General features: G+C 36.1%; 4 protein-coding genes across 5 annotated transcripts; 2 read left to right on the top strand and 2 right to left on the bottom strand.

Annotated features, from left to right (window-relative positions):
• The first annotated feature begins 1,498 nt into the window (after positions 1-1,498).
• Positions 1,499-4,030, top strand: LOC111451501 (protein SHORT-ROOT-like). Of its 2 annotated transcripts, none has more exons than XM_023091952.1 (3): positions 1,499-1,866; positions 1,980-2,470; positions 3,185-4,030. In XM_023091952.1, exons 1-3 carry the CDS (start codon positions 1,629-1,631, stop codon positions 3,893-3,895), a joined length of 1,440 nt encoding a protein of 479 aa, XP_022947720.1. In that variant the 5' UTR covers positions 1,499-1,628; the 3' UTR covers positions 3,896-4,030. The 2 variants fall into 2 exon arrangements, with proteins under 2 accessions (XP_022947720.1, XP_022947719.1); XM_023091951.1 differs by having other exon boundaries at positions 1,941-2,470.
• Positions 4,031-4,671: 641 nt separating this feature from the next.
• Positions 4,672-11,277, bottom strand: LOC111451604. The gene is made up of 3 exons (XM_023092076.1): positions 10,863-11,277; positions 9,821-10,423; positions 4,672-5,726 (listed from the first exon to the last, which is right to left on the bottom strand). The coding sequence occupies exons 2-3, from the start codon at positions 10,406-10,408 to the stop codon at positions 4,875-4,877; spliced, it is 1,440 nt and encodes a 479-aa protein (XP_022947844.1). The 5' UTR covers positions 10,409-10,423; positions 10,863-11,277; the 3' UTR covers positions 4,672-4,874.
• Positions 11,278-13,103: 1,826 nt separating this feature from the next.
• On the bottom strand, positions 13,104-14,636 carry LOC111451765 (red chlorophyll catabolite reductase). Its single transcript, XM_023092304.1, has 2 exons — positions 14,242-14,636; positions 13,104-13,798 (listed from the first exon to the last, which is right to left on the bottom strand). The coding sequence occupies exons 1-2, from the start codon at positions 14,578-14,580 to the stop codon at positions 13,187-13,189; spliced, it is 951 nt and encodes a 316-aa protein (XP_022948072.1). The 5' UTR covers positions 14,581-14,636; the 3' UTR covers positions 13,104-13,186.
• Positions 14,637-15,204: 568 nt separating this feature from the next.
• On the top strand, positions 15,205-16,513 carry LOC111451176 (red chlorophyll catabolite reductase-like). Its single transcript, XM_023091486.1, has 2 exons — positions 15,205-15,543; positions 15,616-16,513. The coding sequence occupies exons 1-2, from the start codon at positions 15,205-15,207 to the stop codon at positions 16,231-16,233; spliced, it is 957 nt and encodes a 318-aa protein (XP_022947254.1). The 3' UTR covers positions 16,234-16,513.
• The last annotated feature ends 443 nt before the right edge of the window (positions 16,514-16,956 follow it).

Genomic DNA, 16,956 nt, shown 5'->3' with positions numbered 1-16,956 from the left:
AAGACTACATCGAGAATGTTTGGAAAGTTCGATCTTTTGTATGTCTGACTTGTTTACTAGGTTAGAACAAGCACCACACAATCGTCATCCTGCTGTTAAACGAGTGCGATTGTAACACCAAACACGTTTTATTATGTTTTGTTCCATAATATAAATAAATATATTTTTTTTAAAATGTAAAAATGTAAGATTATAAGGAGTGGGTTGAGGACAAGAGGATTGAGACAAATAAGAGCCAAGTTGGGTTTGAGACATAATGATAACGAAAAACCCACCTTTGAAAGATTCATTTTTTTTTTCTTTTTTTTCTTTTTTCTTTTTTTTTGGTTTTGTAAGTTTCAGCAGAAAGCTCCCTCAAAAGCCTACACATTTATTTTTGTACTATCAAACAATAACGTTGTTGTCGACCTTTCTTTGTTTACCACAAACAAAATAAGAAACGAAAACCAAACCGATCACACCAACTCTATCGTTCAAATAACCCATGATTCGAAAAATTCGATCAATTCAATCCAAATCAATTTAGTCGATTATAAATTTATTTTTGGATTAAGTTCAATTTAAATAAATGAAAATTTTATAGAATTCTATTGAATCGAATCAAACATGGTGTATTATATATTATTTTCATTCATTTCAAAAATATTGAAATTTAGGTTCAAAGTGGACAATATCATACCATTATGGAAAGTCGTGTTCATCTAACATGACATTAGAGTCATGCCCTAAACTTAGTCATGCCAGTAGAATTCTCAAATGTCGAACAAAAAACTCCAAGAGAAAAAGTCGAAGGCATAGTAAAAAATGACTAAGATGACTGCAAAAGAAAAAGGAGTCGAGCCTTGATTAAGGGGAGACATATTTTGTTCGAGGGGAGGTGTTGGATTGAAAGTCCACGTTGGCTAATTTAGAGAATGATCATGAATTTATAATTAAAGAATTTATCATATCTCCATTCGTAGGAGACCTTAAGAAAGCCGAAAGCAAAGTCATTACAACATGTAAACCTTTAAACAATTAGACGGAGTCTAAAAGAAATGTTTCAACTCGAACCAACCTAACTCAAAAAATTTATGATTGGTTGAATTGGGATAAGAGTAATTTCAACTTGAACAATTAGATTGAGTCTAAAAAATATTTCAACTCGATCCAATCGACCCAATCAAATTGAGATAAGGAGATGGATGATGATAATAGGCACGCCGGCAGCTTTACTTCTTCCTTATCCCTCTCTCTCTCCTCCCTCAAAACCTCCATTTGGCATACTTTTAGCATAATCAAAATAATATATTATGATTAAAGAAGTCACATTTTGAATATACAACTTTAGTTTCTATAAGATAATTATTAAAAGAAAACTATATTGTATAATGGTTACGTTGAATATAATATATAGTTGGATAAAGAAATGTAGAGAGAGAAAGAGTGGATGAACAGTGGAAAGGTATGCAAAAGCCACCAACTTATGAAATGATCTCGACATTTCCTAACCCTTTTCTTCTTCACTTTCATCATCTTTTGTCAGACCCACCAATTTTTCCACTTCCTCTTCCCCAATTTCATGCCTTTTCAAATCAATCCCACAAAATTTCCCTTTTTTTTCTCCTGTTCTTCAAGTGTTCTTATTAATGGATACCTTGTTCAGGCTTGTCTCCAACCTTCATCAACCTTCTGATCAATCTTACAACTCAAGCACCAGCTCCAAGAATTCTGTTGATCTTCAAAATCATTGCTTCCTCATCCCATCACCACCTGAACAATGCTTCACCAGCTCCTTCATGGTGGATCAACAACATTTCTCTGCCTCCTCTTCTTCCAACCATCGTCCTGATAACGACCATGTTCATCAAGATCACGAGTATATAAGTAAGTAATACTATTTTTATTGGTACGAGATCATTTAAAAAAAGATGTTGTTTGTTTATCCGTAATTTTATTAGGTACTATCAATTCTACTGATCGATGGTTCGCCCCTTTAGACGTGAACTTGGAATTCTCTAATGGTTGGGCTTCTACGTTGATCGTCCAAACTGCCATTGCCATTGTTGATAACAACGCTTCTCGAATCCAACAACTCATGTGGATGCTTAACGAGCTTGGTTCGCCCTATGGCGATATTGATCAAAAATTGGCTTTTTACTTTCTTCGAGCTATGTTTAGTCATGTCACGAACTCTGGTGAACGGTGCTACCGAACCTTGGCAATGGTGTCGGAGAAACGGTCTTGTTTCGCGTCGATGAGAAGAATGGTATTGAAGTTTCAAGAGGTGAGTCCATGGATGACGTTTGGTCATGTTGCTTCAAATGGTGTTATCATGGAGGCTTTTGAAGGAGAGAAGAAGTTGCATATAATTGATATTAGTAACTCCTTTTGTACTCAATGGCCAACTTTCCTTGAAGCTCTAGCATCTCGGTCAGACGAAACTCCACACCTTAGGCTCACGACACTAGTCGCAGCCAGATCGGATAAGGTTTGAAATTTATAAATTTATGTTATATTTGTTGGGAGAGAGTTCCACGGTAGCTAATTAGAGAAACGATCATGAGTTTATAAAGTAAGAAATACATTTACATTGATACGAGTTATTTTCAAAAACCAAAAGCTCAGATCTTATGCTTAAAGTGGACACTCAGGAAAGTCCTCATTCCTAATAAGGTGTATACAAGTTGGAAATTTGAAGTTAATTCTTGGGTCAATAATTCAAGTTTTTAGGTTGGGTTGGGGTCGTTCTTATTTTTTTAATTATTTTAAAAAAATATATATTTTTTCAAATATCAAATATTTACAATGAGATTGGGTTCTGAATTTTGTTCTTATTTTTTAATTATTTAAAAAAATTATACTTTCAAATATCAAACATTTATAGATTAGACTTTCAAATATCAAACACTTATAAATCACCATTAGTAATTTAAGTTGTCGTCTGATTGTTCTTATTTTTTAATTATTTAAAAAAATTATACTTTCAAATATCAAACATTTACCAATTGGGGTAAGTAATTTAAGTTTTTAGGTTGGGTTGTCCGGTTGTTCTTGATTTTTAATTATTTAAAAAAAAAAATTATACTTTGTTCATAATACATAGGATTAAGTTATAATCTTATTTGGATTTTCTTTTAGAAATGGTTAAGAAATAAATAGATAAAATAAATTCTTAAGTACTGTATTGTAAATGGATTTGCAGAAGGTGATGAGAGAAATTAGCAGAAGAATAGAGAAATTCGCGAGGCTTATGGGGGTTCCCTTCAAATTCAAAGCAATATATTACTCCGGCGACATTTCACAGCTAAATTTCACGGAGTTAGGGGTTAATGACGACGAAGCCCTTGCAATTAACTGCGTCGGCGCCTTCCGCTCCGTCACGCCGGTCGAAAACCGCCGCGATTTTCTGATTTCACGGTTCGGAGCTTTGCGGCCGAGGATAATCACTGTGGTGGAGGAGCAGGCAGATCTCGATAGCGACGGCGTTGACTTTGTCAAAGACGTTCAAGAATGTTTACGGTGGTTTAGGGTTTACTTTGATTCCTTGGACGGAAGTTTCCCTTCCACAAGTGATGAAAAGTTGATGCTCGAACGCGCCGCTGGACGCGCTATCGTGGACTTGCTTGCACGCGCGCCAGCGGAGTGTGTTGAGAGGCGCGAGACGGCTGCGCGTTGGGCTCGTCGTTTGCATGAGGGCGGTTTCAAACCGGTGTCGTTTAGTGAGGATGTAAACGACGACGTACGTGCGCTTTTAAGGAGGTATAGGGATGGGTGGACGGTGTTGGATGACGGCGAGGACGCCGATGCCGGAATTTTCTTGGCTTGGAAGGGGCAGGCGGTGGTCTGGGCCGCCGCATGGACGCCTGAACCACTGGACGGAGAGAAGAGTCGCCAGAGTAGTAGTTCACATTGAAAAAGATCTCTCTCTATTTCAACATTTGGTTTTTTACTCCGTTTTTTTCCATTTGAGATTTGAGATTTACTTTGTAATATTAAAATCTTTTAGCAATGTTATTAACAAACTAATGAAATCCAAGCCAAGCTACGAGGGGACGTGTTTGATATTAAACTTGTTTCATGCATTTATGGATACGAGGTATATGTACGTGAGAGATCCGCGTACTTGATTAATAACAACTAAATATTGTGAGATCCCACATCAATTGGAAAAGAGAACGAAACATTCCTTACAAAGGTGTAGAAAGCTCTCCATACCGGAGGCATTTTAAAATTGTAAGGTTGATGACTATACATACTAGGCTAAAGTAAACAATATCTACTACGTGTGCTTGGGCTGTTACAAATAGTATCAAAGCCAGACACCGAGCGATGTGCTAGTGAGAACGCTGAGTCCTCAAGGGCGTAGGGCGTGAATTATGAGATCCAACATCTGTTGGAGAGAGGAACCAAACATTCCTTATAAAGGTGTGGAAACCTCTCTCTAGCTGACACGTTTTAAAACAGTGAGGCTAACGGCAATACGTAACGGACCAAAACACACAATATCTACTAGTAGTGGACTTATATTATTATAAAAAGTGACGAGAGTTAAATTTATTTGAAAGATATATGTATTAAATTATTCATGTACCAGTATCTCGTATCTGAAGTATGAGCGAATATTATCATATGAATATCTCTAAGTAACGAGCGAATATTATCATATGAATTGAAAAGGGAAAGAGAAGATTGAAATTTAAAACCTAATATAATGATTATTAATCAAAAGGTATAATAAGTTCACTTATGGGTTGAAAATTCTGTGCCTATAATATGAACTAAGTTAAACATTATTGACTTGGTAAGGAAAACTATGGGACACTGAAAGAATCAAACAACGACCTTTCTTTGTATGGTACATTGAGCGGGGTCGATCGAAAGAACAGTTCGTGTCATTTCAACGGATTCCAGCCCTTAGGAAGCTTCCACTTTCTATGCCAATATATAGACACTCTTGACCACAAAGGGAACCCAAAATTGTAGTCGAGTGGTTCATCGACAAGTCCTCCGACCATTAATGGCAACCAAATGTACCTCGAGTCTCTAAGGTTGGCGGGATTCCATCGGTCTGCCATGAAAATAAACAAGCTGGGATATGAAGGTAGGGGAAGAACAAATGTGCTCTGAGCAAAGAATGTAGCTAGTCGAAACATCTTGTTTCCTCCTATACACGGGTTTTCCATCGTCTCCCATGGACCCATGATCGACTCTGCTGCATGTGTCAATGCCTCATTCGGTGCCCATCCCGTGCACCCTGATGTGATCATGTAGTAAGTTCCCTGGTGTTTGAACAAAGCTGGTGCTTCCCGATGCTGGCCGATGAGAATCCTTCTCGCAACATTGGTCACATCGAGATAATCTTCGGTGAGAGGTCCTATATGAAGTTCACTATTGTCTACAGATGAGTAAACGAGATAGGCTGTACCATCATCATCTTTGAACATTGTCATATCTCTACTGTCAAACCCATGGGGTCTTTTGCTGTAAAGATAATCGAATGGGCCGGTCGGGTAATCACTAACGGCGATACCCACAGAAGCTTTCGTATAGTTCGCATCATCGACATGCATCCACATTACGTATTTTCCAGTCTTTGAATTATAGATTACTTTCGGCCTCTCGAGTACGTTGGATTTGTGAAGATCATGGGTCTCATTTGTTTCTTCCGCTGTCAAAACAATGCCTTCGCTTTTCCAGGTCCACAAGTCTTTGGAGGAGTAGCAACCAACTCCTATAATGTCGACCTAATCATAAGAACATCAAAATGTTTTAGTCAAGTTTCGAAGGCTAATTTGTTGCGCACGTTGAGAATAAATGATTCTAGTGACAAAGAAGAGAGAACATAGCAGTGAACCTTTATCACATGAACAAAGGTGGAAAATGTAGTAAAATTAAAGCTAAAACAGCACAGCACTACTCGATCTTAAAGCAAATAAAAAATTGATGGTTCTTTTTTAGCACCGCTCTAGGGGTTCTTTTTAAGCCATTTCCCTAAAAAAAACACCTTCGACTGAAAATTTCTACAAAATCTTCACCTTAATCTTGAAAGAAGACCCGAAGGAACTACTCCATAGCATGTTCTGTTGAATGAAGATAGTAACAACCAATATTGATGACCACAAAAGTTGAATAGCTTAGCGTGAAGTTGATACACACCGAGTAGCTCGGGTTCCATCTCAAATTGTGGTCTCTAGAACTTGGGGGACACAGATTCAAGATGGAGTTAACCTAAAAGACTCTTCAACTTCAGTATAGGAGGTGGGAGGTGGACCCAAAGAAGCGTTTGGTAGACAAAGAGAATTTAGTAGATGGTGGTGATATTCAAAGGAGGACAGCAGATCGTTAAGGGAACTGACAAGTTACAATTTTTTTTACTTCGTTTTTACGCCAAGAAAGAACTAAAAGCATACAAGATTCTATAACCCAATCAAAGGACTTTGCTTAGTTGTTAAAGATTTGATTGTTTCTTTCAAGGAAAAACGTCCGGGAAAGGCTTAAACGATGTATAGTCATAGGACCTTCGTGTCTATTTTAAATGGACGTCCCACTAGAATCATAAAGAGAAGGGTGTCTGAGTTCTTGAGCCTAGAATCATCAAGCTAACCATATCCCTAATGGGAAGTACCAACTTTAGCCTCAAATCTCAATAAACTCTGTTTAATATTTTTCTATCAACTGTAAATAAATTTTGATGCGCATATGCACTTCTTTAATACTCCTTTAATTTATTCTCTTCCCTCCCTAACAATTTTCTTTTTCTATTTTGATCCTCTTCCCGTACTACTATTATGCATATAGAGATAAATCATACCTAAAAGAGAAACGTCCAAAGTAGACCTCTTGATGACGTTCGAGATTTTCAAAATCCCAAAAAATCTATGGAAACTCCAACTCCCCAAGTGGCTCAGCCGTTAGACTGAAAGGAAACTCAGTTTTGCCGCCGTTAGACTGAAAGGAAACTCAGTTTTGCCAAACTATAAGTATCATGATTGAGTCAACTAGTTGCAAGAGAGGATTTGATTATGTATGCAGTTTAGACTACCACAAAGATGCAAAATCCTTTCCTAGATAATGCAACACAAATAGAACTTGAGAAGCCAAACAAGCAACTGAAATCCCTTGAAAGATGATTGACACTATCACTCAACTTAAAGCTTACAATTTCATGAAGAGCCCTATTAAAGATAAACTCCCAATCGAAATGCAAGGGAAATGTCTTTCATTTATTGCAATATTAAGATTTTTGATTCTACAAAAGCAAATTATATTGAAGAATTGTTCTTTTCATCCGTTCATTAACTAGCCACTAGTGTCCATTCTTAGCGTGCATAACTAAGAAAAATCAAGGGGAAACAACCTTAAACTTAGTCCCATGCCAAAGCTGCAACTGAAACTTCAGCATGAGAAGAAAAGTACAGAAACAGAAAAATCATATTGATAAAATACAAGTGACAGAAAAAGAAAATTCATAGATCCATGGGTTAACAAAACAGACCGAGAAGCCAATTTCAGGGGCTCACATGGGAATATGGACAAAGCTAATGCAGCCACATAAATATATTCAGGCTCTACAGTCCCATTTTTCACTTTAATCAAAAGAAGTAAACGTGATTCTCGGGAATATAAAAATATTAAAATTGTGCAGTACCTAAGAACAGAACATAGCCTTTTTCATCAGGCACTAAGGTTGTCCAAGCTATTTTTGATATAGATGGACTAAGAGATTCTAAGGGACTGGACCTCCCCATTCATCATAAGATTTACAGTTGAAATAAAACATTAGATGGGGACAGCAACTCAAGGTAAAACGGCTTAAAGGAGAAGACAAAAATTGAAACTGCTTCCAAAAGAATTGATACTGGAAGAAAGAGTAGGCCTCATCGCTAAAATGCAAAAGGAAACAGGTGTTATCTTCTCCAAATATGCGTACTTTGAGACAAACATTGACGTGCCTTCAGAGAAATTTAATAATAGAGATCGATCTAGATTTGTTTCCTCAGGGTCTGGACTGTATGTCAACTTCGAGTGAGGACAGTGTTTGACTGGAGAGACCGTTTGAAGATAAAGAAAGTTATGTCCAGTTTCAAAACTTAGCAACTCAAAATGTCATCAGCATACATAGAGCAGTAGGGGGATTGCTGGAATGCAGATGAGAAAGGAATAGTCCCTAAACGTTGGCAAAACCATTTCAGGATTAAAAAAAAAATTGAAATTAACACAAGAACTGCATTCTCATGTATATCATTTGTCTTCGGAGAACAGAATTTGGTACTTAGGAAAGTTGGTAAATTGTTCTAGTAAATCTCCTTTTCATCACCCAACTGCTGTAAAGGCAACCCTGCCTGAGGATATATGTAGGCTGATATGGGGACACAAAACAAGGGAATCTCTCAACCAAATTTTTTTGTAATGCTCTTTCACTCAGGCTTGCTGGTTCAAATTGTTCATAATTTTTAATTTGCAGGGGGTTTTCTGTTCACATGTCAAAAGCAATGTTCTTCCGATTCTTTTGGGTCCCTCTTTGCACTTGGACTCTCATTTGCTTTGGGTTAATGCAGAAAAGGTTTTGATTTCAGAACTTTGGTTGTAATGAAATCAGAGGATTTTTTAAGATAGACATTGTTCTTGGTTAGATCAATTTGAGTCAGCCCATCTAAAAGCCTCTATTTGGTGTTCTCTTTCCAACTCTTTGGTGGTTTTTCTTTACAAGATTTAATCCTTTGTAACTTTGTTTATCTTCACACCATTAGGTGTTTGTATCCTTTGAGCATTAATCTCTTTTCATCTCTTCAATGAAAAGTTTCATTTCTGGTTCAAAAAAAAAAAAAAGTTGCATCTTTCCTGGTGTTTCTCTGACTCTAATCACCCACCGACGTCTTGTCCTCTAATGGCCATGGGCTTAGAAAGAGAGTTGGGAAGTTGGGATAAGGCCACGTTGGCCCTCTTTTCAGTCAATTTATCTTTGAAAGGAATTAAACAATTTTGAAAGGGAAGGATCTAGGAATTTTAGACAAATTATGTCAATTTCATCTTCTTTTCTTGCCCCATGACAAGATTCATTTTCTAATAACAGTTCCCCTTTATTTATCCATGTCAGTTGGAGATCTTGATTTTCTGGTAACTTCTTGATGTGTTGTATAAAGTCCATCAGCTGTAATTTAAGCTTTCCGAAAGCCAACGAGATTAGGATATCCACCTTTCTTTAGACTCTTTGACTTCCACAAATCATTTATAGAGACTTATAGGACGAGTAGGATCATCAAATGATTCCTCAACAAAACATTTAACCAAAAAAAAACCTATTTTAATCTAAATTCCATCTTAACCTACTATCTCAAAATCAACATGCTCTCCATCAACTCCAAAGACAGCAAAGTGCATTCACTTCCTCTGCATTGAAATTTCTTCTCACTGTCATCCTCCAAGATCTTAACGTAACCTCTCAAGCATTACATACCATCTCAAAAACTAATAAGATTCACAAGTTGGGTAGGACCTTATCAAGACTGGAGTATGGTAAAAGTGGTGAACTAGAAGGAATTCAACATATGACAATCACTCAAGCTGATATACATCGTATTAAGAACATAAAAGTCAGATAAAAGCACCATGGAGCAATAATTGACATTATAAGTTTCTATACTAAAGAAGAAAATACTATTAATAATGGATAAGAAAGAAAAAAGTCTGAGGCACTAATCAAACTGTGTTGTTCCAAACAAATTCATATAGATGCACGCCAACAGTTTATGTGATCGGAATTTTTTTACCAGTGGAAGCATTAGACTAACATTACAGAAAATGAAGGTCCAGAAAGGCAGAGTATAGATGATTTTACCCGTGCAGCCCCCTTTTTATGAGCGTGGTAGGTGGGGCCATCTTTATACTCTCCATACCAATAGTATGTTTCAGATATTTCATCGTATAAAACGCCACCTCCATGAGCTTGGATGGGATTCCCTTCAGTATCCAGCCAAACTCTCCCTGGATAATAGAACATACTATCGTTTCCTGTAATCGTTGGATCAACAGAAGTTTTACGATCAGGAAAGAATTTGTGCCTAAGTGGTGAATCTTCATCAAGAAATTCATCAATCAGTGTGGTTGTTCTCTTCGGTCTTCGCTTTGCTGCACGGGGTGATCTCTTACCCCTTGGTGGGGGAATTTGAATCTTCTCCTCTTCCACCTCTTCAAGTTCACGAAAGTACAGGCGATGACTTGTCCGAAGTTGGATATCCTGACCTATAAATGTATCCTTGCGGCTTATAGGAGAATATAATTGTAGCAGAAGAATACACCCCATTAGACTCCCTATTACCACAGATATCAAACGTATGCTCCCTGCATCGCAACGCAAAGTAGTTGATTTCCTGTATTTGTTCTTCATCTTCATTTCTTCCTTCTTATCTCCAGAATAATGCAGCATTTAAGAAAATGACACCTATGAAATTCAATAAATTCAATCAAAACATAAGTCAGAGGCATTCTATTATTGTATAGAGGGGAAAATCTTACTTTCATCGTAGTTAATGTATAAATATGAAATCATGACAGAAAATATACGGAGTAAAAATCCATTTAAGAAAAGGGGGATAAACAAACGATGCAAAATGACGAGGAAATCGATGAGTAAATCACAAACCCAAGCTTCTATTAGATGCCAAGATAAATCAAACTAGCAGAAGCAGAAGCAAAATCAAAAGAAATTGAACAATCATGAACCATTCAGAGACAAACATTCAAGAGGTTCAAAACCCTACACAACATGTACAAAGGTGATGATCCATAACAGAAAGATCAACAAAATTGAAAACAAAAAAAGAGAGAATTCCAGCAACTCGAGAGCCAAGAAAAACACCAAGCGGAGCAGAAAAACAAACCTGAAGACCCAGAAACAAAAAACGATGCAAAATTGAGAGACATAGAATTCCGATGAAGAGATCAAGCACGAAAATGGTTTCCCAGCAGGAATGGAAGCCCAATCCGACGATTGAAGAGGTTGAGGCGGTCGCAAAATGTGGTGGCATTCAGAATTTGGAGCGAATAATTGAGTAGCAGAAGAAGGAATCGAAGAGGGGGAAGAAGAATTTAGGTTGTTTGGAAGGTGGGTGGATAGTGAGCTGGAGTAGCGACCAAAGATCCTGCGCGTGCTGCACTCATTTGTAAGAAGACTTCTGGACACGCCCAAATTCCATCGCTCTTCTTACGCCTACGACCTATACACAACCATTTCAACCCCTTATCCATCCACACTCTCTATATTTGGTAACCATCAACAAATAACTTACCCTCCATTCTCTATGTTTTCAAAACCCACACTCCTTTCATTAAATGCTCCAATTTTTATTTTCTTTTTTTTTTTATCAACCTACGCTCAAAGGGCTCCCTTGCTCGTCGAGATCACTTTGACCGAGCTATCGTTTTATTCGTTCTTTATATTCTAATGAATAGCTAAAAGTTTGAATTCCAGATCCACATTTATTTGGGACGTTTAAAAAATTCGATCAACCCAACTCACGTATAATTTTTTGTTGGGTTATAAACTTATTTGGGTCGGTTTAAACAAATGAAACTTTATACATTGGGTTGAATCGAACCAATTTGAATTTATTGTTATTTTCAAAATATATATTTTTGCTCATCATACATATATTTATTTTATTTTTATCTAACTTTATAATTAATTTTTATTATTTATTATTTAATAACTCTTAAAAATCATTTTCTTAAAATATATATTGAAGCTGTAAATTTTAAAAAGGTTTTAAAATAAAGTTTAAAAATAAATAAAGAGTACTTTTATTAAAAACAATAATGGGTTAAAAATGTCCATAAAATAAGAAAAAACTAATTTTATAAATTACAAATACAAATAAAGAAAGTTAGCCATAAAATTGGATTTTAATTAAAATAATTAATATTTTAGAGAATAATTAATATTATGCACTTAATGTGTGCAACCGTAAATTCATGAACTGAATTTGTTATGGTATTTGTGTTTTGTTGGAAGTTACTGAATTTTGAGATCTTAATTTATTATCTTGCACTTTATTGTATTTTATATTTTACTCTTTTAAGATAAAAAAAAATAATAATAACATTCCTTTTTAAAAAATTATCAAGGATGACATTAATAGAAAGCTGATAAATTTTTTATGTAAATATATATTATGCATAAATAATTACGGTTTTCTTTATATCTAATTTAACTTTATTTATAATTTGTCAAATTCATTAAATTACTTAATTATATTAGTACATATTAATTTTTTTTAATTGTTTTCTTAATTTTCTTAAAATAGTTTTCGACCTTAAAGTTAGTGAAGGAGAAAAATTAGAATCACATTAAATAATTATATAATAAAATATGGAAAATTATATACCATCCAAGAAAATATTCTAATTCAATTTTCAAATTTAATATTTATGTTACATACCTGGAAAATATAAACTAATTAAAAAAAATTATCTTAATTTTATTAGAAAACATCATCAAAATTTTAAATATAGTAACTATAATAATTAAGATGAATGATCATGTTTATCCTACTTTTTTTTCTTTTTTTTTTCTATAAAATAAGACGACTATTACATGTATGTCATGACTGTAGTGTGCAAAAAAACCATTAAAACAATTCACTTTAAACATTGTCACTTAAGGTTTATAAATTTATTTTCAAACATAATAATAGAATCATAAAAAAATGACAGGTTAACATAAAAATTACAACTTAAATGCGAAAATCAAACTTTAGTGACTTGATTCCATTTCTTAGCTGAAGCCATCATATGTAGACGGGTCTTGTCTTTACTTGAGAAAATGCTAAACATGGTTTAAGTATTTAAAAATATCGAATAAGTGATTTTACTGGGTTGGAAAATGCAATCAAATATGACAAGATTTATGATGGAACCTACTTTTAGTCACTGTTCCTTTGGTTTAGTTACTTAAGTATTCCTTTGGTTCAATTACTTAAGTCTAGATGCCAGTTTAAGAACCTCGACAGAGCAATTTCTTATAAGTTTGTAACGCTTTAAAATTTTGCTTATAGAAAGAGTCACTGGTTTCCTGAGCGTATTTTAAATACTTAGTCTTATTAACCTTTTTATCCGTTCAACGCTAAAATCATAAATGAAATTAACTTCATTAAGCATCTAAATAATACATTATACATTTACAACCAACAAGCAAAGCAAAACCATTTCATGCTTCAAAGATTTGTTGGATGGCTGCCACTACTCTATCTGCTATTTCCTGGCCAAACAATCTTGGCAAACTAGAACCCAAGTCTATATCAATGGTTTTCTTCTTAACCAACTCATCCCTCTTCTCAATGTTCCCTCTTTCCATCTCTCCAACCCCTCTCTCCTTGCAAGCACATTCATCCAACCACACCCGAATCACATCTCTTGCAACGGGACCGACATGGTTCGCTATAATCTCCTCCATGCGTTCGGGTCCTCCCGATTCCGTATCGACACGGACAATTATGGAAGTTGGAGAAACTAAGGAGCGGAAGAAGAGAGAGGACATGGCATATGGTCGTACTTCAGGGAGTTCTTCGATTGCTTTACGGTATTTGTCTAATCCTGTATCTTCATAGAACAATTGAAGGTAGTCTGGATTGAGCACCAGATCCTTTCTGGGAGGTAGATCCAGAATGAGAATGAGGGAGGTTGGAGAGCTTTGAATGAATTCTATGAGGAAGTTTGGAGCATCAGTTGATGGCCTCAAGTAGGCAGAAAGGCTTGCAATGTTTAATGATGCTCCTGTTGGTAGCTGGCTATGCAACCAACTTCCCAATATGAAATTAATCTAACACAAAAGTTAAGAAACATAGATTAAATAACGAACACAATCTCATTACCAATTTGTTAGTTTGAATTTGGATCTGCTGCTACAAAATTTTCACAATTATCTCATACTCTTGATTTGTTGGAAACACTTACATTAGAATTTTAGTTCAAATGCTTAACAAAACAATTACAAACCGCTAGAGATTTTGATTAATGTAATAACTCAATAATCCGTGGTATCTAACATGCTAAGCGTTGGAGATTTGATAAATTTGGATTCAAAAAGTATTTAACAGATGCATAAACAATCAATTTTCTATCTAATCGATCTGCAGACTATGAAAGAAATTTAAATTTTAAATCCTCAATTCCGGAACGCTAAAATTGGGAGCAGATCAGAGTACACTCGAAACAGTTTGATTATCTAAATTTCTTAAGAGACAGAGACATAGAGACGCATACAGAAGAGTCCGGCGAGCCAGATCTGATGAGAAGAGCGCCTTGCGAAGTCCCGTTCTGATTCTGGAAGTATTCAACATCAGGAGGAAGAGTGCAAGGAAGAAGACGATCTTCGAGTCGAGATTCAGTGGCGCCGACGAGATCAGTCATCAGAGCTCTATGAGAAGCCGACAGATGTGGAAACTCCTTCAGCTTCGACGACGATCCCGGCCGGATCGGCACATTCTCCGCCATGTTCGACGCTGCGTTCCTTATCACTAATTCTCTGAAACGGGATTCCACCGGCGGCGGAAGACTGAAAGCTTTTGCAGATGGATAAACCATCAACGCCATGTTTGGCATCTTATTTTCATCCGTGTCGAAGATGGGATAGCTCGGATTGGATTAGGGATAACGAAAATATCTGCTCAGTTAGGTTTCTTCGGGCCCCACAACTCTGTTTAGTTTAAAATTTTGTTCATTGCGTCTAGAAAAAAATTCCAAAAAAATGAATAATATAATCAAATAATTGTATTTACGAATATAAACAAATTATTTAAAAAATAATTATTACATTAGCTAATATTAAATAATTAATTATTAACTACTTTACTTTTGTTACGTCAATATTAAAATATTTTAAATTAATTCTCCTATACGGTGAATAACTAAATTCTAATTAAAATGGTGAATAACTACTCACCCATAGGCATGGATCCATGGATCCTCGTATGTGGTGAATAACTAAATTCTAATTAAAATGAAAATTTTAGTATATATTTTTTTATTTTTAATATTTAATATTAAAAACTATGCTTAAAAAAAAAGATTTTAATAAAATTGTATAAATAAATTTAAAAAATAATTATAAATGTGTTTCATTCCTCTTTATAAATAATTTGAAAATGAAAATGATTAAAATATATTTTTTTATGAATAAAAAATAAAATAAATAAATAAAGATAATGAAGCAATGAGAGGCCACAAATGGCTTTGACAACCTTGACGCTGGTCCCAAGAGCTTGTTATTGTCTTCCACCATTGCGTTTCCAAGGAGGAAGTAGAGGAAGAACACGGCAAGTAATCAAGGCGGAGCTGCCGTCCGCGGCGATGGGGAGTGGTCGGCCGGCGTCGAAGCTGATGGAGTTTCCGCATCTGACGGCTGCGCACAGAGATCTGATGGTGGATTTAATCCAAGCCGTCGATGATGGGGTCGGAGAGCATCTACTTCCGTCGACGGTTCCGTCGGATGTAGAGTATTATCAGAACCAACCCGGCACTTCACAGGGCACTCTCCTCATCCGATCTGCCCTTCCACCGTCGCCGGTAACTTTCTTTTGGTTGTAATTTAATTTTTTTTAAAAAAATTAAATTGTTCCAACTTTCTCGGAATTTCAGATTGATTTCATGATTGCAAGTTGGTTACACTTAAAGCAACCACACGGCGGCGCGTTCAACATAACCAACATCGCCGGCTACCTGAAAACCACAAACGACATTCCTCATTTCCAATTCGAGTTAGTTCAATGCAGCCCTACTTTTCTAATCTTCTTCCTCGATTTGATCCCTCGAGTCGATATCGTCCTCCATCCCGACTACCTCACCACTTTCTACGAGGAAACTGAGCTCGAGAAGTATCGACGCCGACTCGACAGCGTGCCGGAAGTAAGCCCGTACTTCTCGTCGTCGCTCTTCTTTCGAAAAGTTGTTTCGTCGACCGGAATTCTAGTGAGTGTGAAGTGTGAGGAGAGCGAATCGGGGCGTGTGGAAGAGATTATCCGTGAGGAAATCGGTCCGATCTCGAAAGAGGTGTTGAGGATATGGATGGAGTTGTGTAGTAATGGTGGAAGGGAGATTGAAGATGGTAATGAAAGGAGTTTGTTGGAGAAGAGAGACCTTATGATTAAGAAGAAGGCAATCGAAATGGATCTAAGCAAAACGATGCCGTTGCAATTTGGAGAAGAAGTTGCTGAGAGAGTTCTTCGAGTTATTAGAAGTGCTTTCAAAACGGCTTGATTTCGAGATATTAAATGTTTAGCGATTGTATTTAAGGTCTAAGCGAGTTACAATGTGATTAGCTCTATCTGAAATTATAAGGTGATAGGTGACAAATGAAAGTACGCACACATTTGTAACGCTGGTTTTGGTGTGTATTGTCAAATATGTAACGTCGAGACATTAGGAAGTAACGACGTATTGTGGCATGCTGATTGTTATCGATTCTTAAAGAATCATGTTTTCTCTAGTTATGGAACACCATGCACTTTAACGAGTGACAAGGGCACTTCTTCTCTCTTGTTTTTCGTATTCTTCATCAAAATCAAGTATGTGAGTTATGTGAGTTATGTGATCTTAAGAATTGGTATCAAAGTTTGGAGAGATTTACCACGATATGTGAAGATGGAAAGCTTAAAGATCGAAATCGAGAACTTTGATAGATATGATTGCGGTTTCTGCAAGATCAGATTGAAGTTTATTTGTACTAGAGAGATCTTCAAGAACCATTGTCCGAGGTGAAGTCGGATTCCATGACCATGGAGGAGCAAAAGCTCAAGGATTGAAGGCTCTAGGGTTTATTCGGTTAATGTTGACAAAAAAATGTGGCAATCAACATCGTCAAGGAGAAGACAACGTCGGATCTGTTTGAATGCGTTGTCAAATATGTATGAAAAGTCATCGACTATGAACAAGGTATAGTCGATGCGTAGACTATTCAATTTACAGATGTCTCAATGTGGA

Source organism: Cucurbita moschata, unplaced genomic scaffold (genome assembly GCF_002738365.1).
Source record: "Cucurbita moschata cultivar Rifu unplaced genomic scaffold, Cmos_1.0 Cmo_Scf00013, whole genome shotgun sequence".
Classification (NCBI taxonomy): Eukaryota; Viridiplantae; Streptophyta; class Magnoliopsida; order Cucurbitales; family Cucurbitaceae; genus Cucurbita; species Cucurbita moschata.
Note: the sequence above shows the minus strand (reverse complement) of the source record. Positions and strands in the feature narration are given on the sequence as shown.

Excerpts from the sequence above, each read along its gene's own strand:
- LOC111451765 (XM_023092304.1), bottom strand. The coding sequence starts at position 14,580 with ATGCCAAACATGGCGTTGATGGTTTATCCATCTGCAAAAGCTTTCAGT. Across the intron at positions 13,799-14,241 it reads CTGGCTCGCCGGACTCTTCT|ATTAATTTCATATTGGGAAG; the intron begins GTATGCGTCTCT and ends CTTTTGTGTTAG.
- LOC111451501 (XM_023091951.1), top strand. The coding sequence starts at position 1,629 with ATGGATACCTTGTTCAGGCTTGTCTCCAACCTTCATCAACCTTCTGAT. Across the intron at positions 1,867-1,940 it reads TCAAGATCACGAGTATATAA|GTACTATCAATTCTACTGAT; the intron begins GTAAGTAATACT and ends TAATTTTATTAG. Across the intron at positions 2,471-3,184 it reads TCGCAGCCAGATCGGATAAG|AAGGTGATGAGAGAAATTAG; the intron begins GTTTGAAATTTA and ends ATGGATTTGCAG.
- LOC111451176 (XM_023091486.1), top strand. The coding sequence starts at position 15,205 with ATGGCTTTGACAACCTTGACGCTGGTCCCAAGAGCTTGTTATTGTCTT. Across the intron at positions 15,544-15,615 it reads CTGCCCTTCCACCGTCGCCG|ATTGATTTCATGATTGCAAG; the intron begins GTAACTTTCTTT and ends TCGGAATTTCAG.
- LOC111451604 (XM_023092076.1), bottom strand. The coding sequence starts at position 10,408 with ATGCTGCATTATTCTGGAGATAAGAAGGAAGAAATGAAGATGAAGAAC. Across the intron at positions 5,727-9,820 it reads ATAAAAAGGGGGCTGCACGG|GTCGACATTATAGGAGTTGG; the intron begins GTAAAATCATCT and ends TCTTATGATTAG.